At 38.2% G+C, this 9,181-nt stretch overlaps 1 protein-coding gene across 1 annotated transcript in view; it reads right to left on the bottom strand.

The window, feature by feature from the left end:
• Positions 1–2,243: 2,243 nt before the first annotated feature.
• The window catches only part of ACBD5 (acyl-CoA binding domain containing 5), a 16,490-nt gene continuing 9,552 nt past the window's right edge, over positions 2,244–9,181 (bottom strand). Inside the window, exons 7-14 of the mRNA XM_072413404.1 lie at positions 7,629–7,800; positions 7,267–7,427; positions 6,670–6,770; positions 5,554–5,728; positions 4,447–4,649; positions 3,739–3,786; positions 2,848–2,957; positions 2,244–2,654 (exon numbers count right to left, since the gene is read on the bottom strand). Of these exons, the coding sequence (XP_072269505.1) occupies positions 2,642–2,654; positions 2,848–2,957; positions 3,739–3,786; positions 4,447–4,649; positions 5,554–5,728; positions 6,670–6,770; positions 7,267–7,427; positions 7,629–7,800 (983 nt within the window). The 3' untranslated portion in view covers positions 2,244–2,641. The remainder of the gene's footprint in view (positions 2,655–2,847; positions 2,958–3,738; positions 3,787–4,446; positions 4,650–5,553; positions 5,729–6,669; positions 6,771–7,266; positions 7,428–7,628; positions 7,801–9,181) is intronic.

Below are 9,181 nucleotides of genomic sequence, written 5' to 3'. Positions count from 1 at the left end.
ATCAGAGTTGACAAGCAATATGTAGACAACAGCAGCACTGGCTGATCAATGAGTGATTACAGTTAATAGCAGGCTTATTTATTTTGTATTATAGCACTTTAATAAATGTTCTAATTAGTCTGGAATTTTACTTTGAGACCTCCATGTCTACCTGAAAAAAGGCAAGCCTATATACCGGACAGAAGTCAGAATAAAGTTACCCTGTCTGGATGGTGGGGGTTCCATATTAAAGAAAATACATTCTTAGCCATCCTGCCCTAGAGTGTGCTGCTTTAGTGAAAATACATCCTATCTTGAATTATACTTGCAAACTTGTGTAAATGCAGATCCCATGTTACCTGCTGCATTCAGTGGTTTCTCTTGCTGATTTCCATGCCAGTACAGGACCTCAATATGTGGAAATAGAGAGGGAAAACCCATCGAGGGAGGTCAAGGCTCTCGGGATTTCTATTTCTCAGCCGCTTTCATTGATTTCCTTTCAATAGAGAGGTGTGTGTTCATCTATTTAAATATGCCACTATCATTGATAGGTTTAGATATGTGACACAAGATTGGCTCCAGTGGGAGTTTGAAGACAATTTTTCGACCAGAGTTTTTCCTGTTATTATGGATATTAGGAGCAAGTGAATGACCCTATCTTTATTGGATATACAGTATGACTGCTTCATATTCCATCCTTCACATGTTTCTTTAGTATTAATGATCTAATTGCCACAGCACCCTCACTAGCATGATGCCAGTACTTTTATTTTCTCCTAGAAGTTGGGGGGCAGAGGGAAGGTGTAGGCATATAAATAACTGGCTCTATAATTAAAGGATAAACCAGTATGTCTGCTCAGCATTGTAATGTAAAGTGCACACACCTGTTTCAGGCCTGATGATATCTGTGCAGAGTATGGAAATGATGGCACACCATTACATCACCAGCATCAGCCTGAACCTTTATTAAAAAGGCTGGAAGGATCCATGCTTTCATGTTGTTGATGCCTACCATTCAAATGTTGTAGCAGACATTAGGAGTCATCAGACCAGGTGTTTGTCCAATTCTGGTAATCTTGTGTAACATGTAACCGTAGGTTCTTAGATAAGAGGAATGACACATAGTGTGGTCTCCTGCTGCATCAAGGTTTGACATGTTGTGGATTCAGAGATAGTTTTGCAGACCATCAGTTGGCACCAACAAGACATTTTACCCAGAGAACTGCCATTCACTGGATATTTCCCCCCTTTTTAAGACCATTATCTGTAAAGCCTAGAGGTGTGTGTAAAATCTGAGATCAACAGTTTCTGAAATGCTCAGACCAGTCACCCAGGCACCAGCAGCCATGCCACATTCACTCAAATCACTTTTCTCCCCCATTCTGATGCTCAGTATAAACTTTGTCTAGACAATGTCTACTAGCCAAAATGCATTGAGTTGCTGCCATGTGATGTGATGTGATGAAAAAAATAAAAATAAATAATGGGCTAGGCTCTTGTTTAGGATAATAGGCTAAGCTGTGCTAAACATTTCTTTCTTACTGGAGAGGCATAACATAATATTAGAACTCTTCCCCACCTAACACCCAAAAAGAGGAACTAAAAATATTTAGCTGCCTCACTTTTTATTGGCAGCATACAGAAACATGTCTGTATTCTATCTCCCCAATCAGCTAGGTAATTTCACTTTCAGTTAAAGCAAATGCCTTTCCACAGCAGCATACTGACCCCCACTTTTCTCTATACACTTGAATCATGTCAATGCAGCCTTTAAAGTGGACCTGAACTCAAAAAGTGAACATTTAATAAGTTAGATAGAACATAGGCACCGCTCTCCCTAAATGTTAGTCTAAGGGGCCTTAGACTAAGATTTGGTGATGTTACTACTCCTTGCTGGAGGTGCTGACCTTGCCTTTACTAAGATGGCTACCTTCACAAAGAAATAATGCAGAAGGCAGCATACCTGCAGGAAGACGACAGGCAATAGTGGTGCCCTGCTTGCCTGTTTAGGACACAACTTCCAGAAGATCAGGTCCTTAATCATTAATCGTTAAACAATGGTGAGTGTGTTTGATGGGGCAGAGCACCAAGCAGAAGTAAGCTGCCATAAAATAGAGCTGGAAAGGACATTCACAGTAAGAAGGAAACATTTACTATTATCCTTGTACATACATTTGCTTAGATTTTCTTTCCCAGACATACTGGAATTTCACTTTAACCACTGCATTCCTCATGTCACAAAAAATACTTCAGGGACACCAAGGTTTCTGTAAACTTTTATTACTAAAGTAAATATTTTTAAAAGAAATTCCAGTTCCTTATTCTTATTACAGTCCATTTTTTTTCTGGTAAAATCATGTCTAGGGCGTACTAACCTCCTGGTACCCATTTATCAGTATATATTCAGTGTAATCTATTACATGCTTTCAATAAGTTTAAAAATAATTTAGTTTCCATTCAAATGTGATAAAAGAACTCGTTATTACTACTGCCAGCTTATTATAATATTTTCTGTATTCAAGCTTTAGTAAAATTAGTCCTTATTTTGTTATCATTCACTTAGTGCAAGGAATTTACTATAGGAAAGAGGACACCCCGATCCTGTAATGGCCCATCACAGCATGTCCCAAGTGCGACTTCATCGACTTCTTACAGGTGAGGCTCAGGTTGGCTTCCTGCAAATTCAAAAAAAAAGAGATAATTGAACAAACAGATCTTTACCCCAATGTAAAGTAACATACCACCATACTTTGCTGCATAATTACAGTATTGGCAGATTGATTGATGCATTTATTTCTTCTGGAGATTCAAATAGGATTAAAATTGCAGGATAGTTGCCAGCACAATTTTAAATAAAATGCCACAAACCTTCTCCTCCTTTGCAGATATAAATGGATTAACCAGTGAGCAACAAATGGCCAGACTATTGCAAATGCCAAAGTACCAGACGAAATCTCGAAAGGCCACCACGATGGCTTCTAAAAAAAAAAAAAAAATATTAAACGTTATAACTAAATGACAATGGGTCTCTTGTATATGCAAAAGAAAATCCTGTGACTACTATGAGAAGCAGATATTTTCCTTGCAAAAACATTCTGCACATAAACCCTAGTGTGAAAGAACATTTTAAAGAGTGTGTTTTAGAATAGGGCTATTGTATTCTGACTGGAGGGAAACTTGACAAAGTAAAGCTACAGGGATTGCCAGTTCTCTGGCATTATCATTCTTTGGCTTGACTACTTAATTTCAAATGCCTGGCAAGTTTGACAAAGTTAAATGCACATCTGAAATGCACGCATTAAGATTGTTTTGCAATCTAAAAGGATTTTACATTTCCCACCCACAGAAGCAACGCAGTTTGTTCAAGAAATAACCCAGTGTGCTGAATGGACAATAAAAGAGCAGCACCTGGCTGTCATTACTCTGATTTTATCCCAGTAGCACATGTTCACGTCAGTATTGCCTATTTGGCATCCATACGTCATTTTTTAGGGATTCAAACAAATGTGAACTAAGTTACTAGGTGCTGCTAGCCTAGAGTAAGCCAGAGTGGACAGTAAATGTTAGACAATATCGTCTTATTGCTATTAAATAACCCAACATGGCGTGCAGAAAGGTCACTATCAAAAACTACAAAAGCTGTCCATAGTAGTTTAAAAGAAACATGGACACCCCAATATTTCTCTCCTGGCAGGTTTATTTTAAACACACATACAATACAATTACACCTCCACAGAAAGATACACAATTTCAGCTTACCTTGTTAGCAGGTTGTTGAAAATTAGATTCCAGTAGAATTGACCTTGCCTAAAAAATGATAGATAGCAATTAATAAAAAATATGTCAAGCAAAGTTTGAATGCTTTTAAAATCCAGCCACCTATCAATTACAAATCCTTCTGGCTGTTACAATATCCTGCAGCTGTCATTCATATCATTGTGATATTTTTTTTTAAATTCAGTGTAAGATGATGGAAGGGTAATATTGATGTGCTGATAGAAAGGTTGTGTTCTCTTCGAGAGGATTTCTCTCTTTTTGAATTTATGATTAAACACTCACTTAGGAAGGAGAGTTAAGGTACCTTGGGATTCCATTTTTCCAAAGGCAAGGATACAATAATAAAGTTGGCAGTGAACATAATTTATGTCCATGTCTTTACCTATGGTCATCCGCTATGGGTAATAACTCAAGTGGTTTATATAGGGGTTGTCAGCGAGACTGAATTTATTTACTATTACAAGGTAAGGAGAATGGTAGTGTGGGAGCAACTTCTAGTAGAGTCCCCTGTGCCAGATAAGGTGGTTTGAGCAACATGAATGCTCATTGGGAGGTGCACCAATCACGTCCAATTTGTCTGAAACCTTGGCTGGAGTTTACTGCCCAGGCCTAGGAATAGAATGGAATCTAATAAAAAATAACTGAAGCTAGCACATCTGTTTATACACAGGTGGAGGAAAGCCATCTTACCTGTGAGGCAGTGAGGGCCTCCAGGGTTTGCAGCCTCTGCAGAACATTCTGCATGTCTTCTTGTAATCGCATTAGTACAACAGCAATGTGCTCATTGAGGCTGCCATTTGGTCCTCTGTCTGATCCCCTGCGATCTCCTCCATCCCCACCACTGCCTATCTGCCCCCCTCGAGATCCTTCTCCAACAGGGTGCATACGATTGGCTGGAGAGAGAAAAAAAACTAGCAAAATTTAACACGAAAATTAAGTTAGGTCACCAAAGCAAATTTTAAGCTCAGACTACATAAAGATCAGAATCAATCGGACACCTTATATAATACATGAAAGAGCAGACTGACTATTATAAGGCAATAAACGATAAGCAGCTTCCATTAATCTCTTTTGTGATGATGTGTCGGACGCCCATTTTTCCCCATCACTTAATATGGTTCCATCCTCTAACCCCTATGTCACTGCCAAGTCCTGCAATGATGCAGAGGTCAGGGAATGAACATGTGGCAATGCAGCACTTTATTTCCAGTCCCATATTGCTTCTGTATTCCAGTACAGATGCGTGGTCATCAATACTTTCCAGTTCCATTTAAAAGTCTCCACTTCAAGTAGTGTGCACATTTTAGGCATAACAACACATCACTACACTAGTGCTTTCAATTTGTGAAATCTGTGCCTCCTGCAATCCTTGCGACCCTGTGTGTTCTAATGAACCTTTTTACCTCTGGTGCTCTGGTAAACACCAGCAGCTCTTTAAACATTGAGCCTTCACCCATACCATAAACAGATTCAACTATTCAGGAAATTCAGACCCCTGTGGGTGACCTGGCACAGGAGGGCATGTATAGCAATACTTACAGATGTCTAAAATGCATAATTGTTCCAGATTAAATACATAAAATAATAATCATTTAAGTCAGGGCAGCCAGAAAATATTCATTTTTTTGGTGCAGTATATAATAGGACCTGCAAACGAATTATTGCATTATGACAGATGGTTTCATATTATTGACCCATCATTGCTTCTCTATAGCCACAGGCAAGAGAAATCCTAGAAAGCAGACCTAAAGTCTTGTTGCACTTCTAGAGTTTGTATCTAAATAAGAAGTTACACACTTCTTCCTCTTCTAGAACTGTAGTATTCAGCCTTGTCATGTCCAGATTTTTCTTTCTGTGGTGTTCGGCCAGAAGCTTTTCCATCTTCTCCACCATCTTTAACCTCTCCGCCAACCAAGACACACAAAGAACCCTCAGTCAACATGGCATCTTCCAACAGCTGAGTGTGATCTACCTGCAAGAAAGGGGCCACTTAGCAATATGCAGGTGCATCTAAACCCATAAACAAACAATTATATACTGTAATGATTGGATGTGGTGTTTGTTGTTTTTTTAATTTTTATTTCCTTTATTTTTACTTGTTGGTCATTCCAGTGTCATACTTTCTTCCCTCACCCACTGCATCTATGTAGAAGAAATGTCACCAGTATTACTCCACTAATTTGTATTACAAATAGACCTTCCTCCATTCATCCCCGCAAGATGAGTGGAAGGGAATTATTACTTTAGGACCTATTCATACAAGTCCATTGAAATAATGTTCCTGCAACACACATCATACAAACATTGACACACCATGTTGCCATTATTCTTAAAGCATCTTCCCTGTGCACTGCAGAACAACATACCAACGTGTATTGGTGTGTGCATTGCTTTTGAAGTTATAGCAGGTCCAGTTTTCCAGTTGCTGCAGTTTGTTGGGTAGCTTGCTCAAAAGAAGGAGTTGCTGTAATGCAGCATACATCAAAATCCACACTGAAGTATGCTTACAAGGTGAACTGGTGTTAACAAACCCTTACAGCACACAGCTTGCAAGGCAGATAAGAATGGTTTGTACTTTCAGTACAATTTACAGGAAATTATTAAACACTACATTTGTTGCAACATTAACTGATATTATCATTGTTGTGAAATATGAAAATTAAATACTTACTTTTTACAAATAGACCTTTTAACCTCAATTAAATTAAGATGGGTCTGTCAATCTGTTACTATTGTTTTAAAAGGTTCACAGTACTTTGTAAATTTATCAGATTAAAATTAAAAAAAAAAACCAAAACAAAATACCACCAACTTTTTGAACAGGCCTCTTCAGATAACGAACGGGACACCTGACAAACAATCACCCATGTCTGCATTATGTCATATTCAGTCACACTGGGATATCACACTTACTTCTTCTTGTCCAAACTGTTCCATAGAATCACAGAATATCTCACTGTCTGAGTCACTCGTCAAGTGCTGCATTGCAGCAACATCCTCTGTGCCATCATTCTCTGCAAAACAAGATTGTTCTCAATAATGTTCACATCTGAAGGACATGTGCATGGACTGGTAATTTACAGCATTTAAGATTTGCCTGCATTGGTTAGGCTGCAGATGTGAAGCACATTAATTTCCTTTAGAAATCCCACCTGAGTTTTTCAGATGTCAGGCTGCTTTTATCATACGGAGAGGAATTAGTGTGGGAGTCTTTTTGTCTTTATACATTTTTTGAATTTATGAATGACTGTTTTGCTCCCAAGGCTTTAAAATTAGCGAATACTTAGATAGTCAGAGGGAACTAGAATATTTAGCATTAGCCTAATGGTTTCCTTACCACGCAAACCTGTAGCAGAAGCTCTTTTAATGCCTCAACACTCAGACAACCAGTTCCCTAGAAATACAGTCGCCACCAACAACCTGGAAGATGTTATATTACAGAACACAATGGCTACTTCCACTATATGCATTTCCACATGACAACTGCAGGTGACCCACTTTCTTTCTTACCTTTCTTTTCATCAACATGTTTAAATCCATCCTCTTCTATGTTTGGCTGCTTTTCAGTCACCTCCTTCTCTATCTTATTGAGATCAGACTTGGATGGAGAGTGATTAGGAATGTCTGGAACATAGTAACTGTGGTTGATGAGTAAACCATTGGCCACTGTCCTAATATTATCATAATAATAGAACATATTATACACACACTCTGAGAAACAAGATACCCCTTAATGTAGTTTTTCAGCTACTGTGAAACAGCTACCACGTCCCTATAGGACACAAGCAGATGTTTGGCAGTATGAAAACTGAAACTAAAAAAGAAATATTCAAGTACAAGCACATGATCAATAGTCTTGGTCTTAAAAAAAAAAAATCTTACCACCTTGCTCACTTTGCTCGGTTTCTTCTACTTCATCATCCTCGTCCTCCTCTTCTTGTCTCTCCATATCTTCTTCCTCAGACTCGGCTCCACTATCACTGCTCTCTGCCTTTCCATTCACAGCTTTACAGTTTGGGGTAGAGGTGAGTGCAGTCCTGAGCTCTAAAGAAGGACAAATATTTATAATACATTATTCAGGCCTCTGCAGTGCACACAAATCACACTCCTGATTTAAAGTGTATGTAAACCATTGAGAAAATAAATAATGTTTGCCATCATACCTCACTATATAAAAGTTTTCTTTCATTGTCCTCAAATTTGCTGCAAAGTTTTTAATCTAGAGTTAATGTCAGTAATAGCCCCTTCAGTTTCATTTTTAAAATAGGCAAAGCACTACCTCACAATTATCACGGTCAGGCTCCCCAACACTCAGTTTGCCATTGGAGTGCCTATCTGATAAGAAGCCCAATGGCAAAATGAAGAAGGGCAAAATGAAGAAGAGCACATGGTAGGCTAAAAACACTACTGCCTATTGAAAGGCTGTGGCTTAGTTTGTCAGCCTGCAACAGAAAATGTCATTGCTGGCAGAACTTCCAGATAAGAAAGTCTGCAAAAAAGTCTGAAAGTGTAGGATGTTATTGAGATCGCAAACCAAATATACCAATAATGGATTTAGGATTACATACACCTAGCAGTACTTTCAATAAGTAGTTGGTAATATGTAGGAGATAGAAAATGAAAGTAAAATATTATATTATTTATATATATATATATATATATATATATATACACATACATACACACACACACACATATATATATATTTACATACACATATATATATATATATATATATTCACACACATTTACTTCTTAATAATGTGCCACTAAATTTTCTAATCATCTAAATACACTGTAGCAATACATTTCACACACCTTCTGTACTGCACAGTCAAGGTATGTAATATGCACATTTCTGGATTTATTCCAACTGCTGCAAAAAAAGACAGGATTGACCCAGGAAGGTGGAACATTGCATTAGGAAGTGGTGGAAATCTACGTGAACTGTAGCACTGTGTAAATTAAGTTACAAATTTCGCAGGGGTAAAAAATAAATAAGTTTACAGTATGGCCGGGTTCATACCTGCAGTGAGGTTGCGGTGCGTTTACTGCTTTCTCTGTCAGTAACCGCTGCTTCTCGGGAGACACTATTATTTTTTTTATATTTGACTTGTGTGTAGGTTAAAGCAAGCAAATGCCCATTAACCAGGTGCTGTAAAAACGGAGCTTAAACTACCATTGCCACGTGTCAATATTATCCCTTGTTGCAGAGTTAGTGAACCTTTACCCCCTGATCTCTGTGCTTTCCAACTGATGAAAACAAATTGTGTTGCAATCATTTAATCTGCTGTTATAATAAAAAAAAAATGAACATGACGGGCCATGGAATTTTCATCCTACAAAGTTACCCTGTCAGGACACTGGCAACTGTATGAAACAGGGTGAACTCTACTTTGGATTCTTGGAATGGGGTCCTTGTACA

Source organism: Pyxicephalus adspersus, chromosome 5, assembly GCF_032062135.1.
Source record: "Pyxicephalus adspersus chromosome 5, UCB_Pads_2.0, whole genome shotgun sequence".
Lineage (NCBI taxonomy): Eukaryota > Metazoa > Chordata > Amphibia > Anura > Pyxicephalidae > Pyxicephalus > Pyxicephalus adspersus.
The sequence above is the reverse complement of the archived record's forward strand: the minus strand, read 5'-3'. Positions and strand labels throughout refer to the sequence as shown.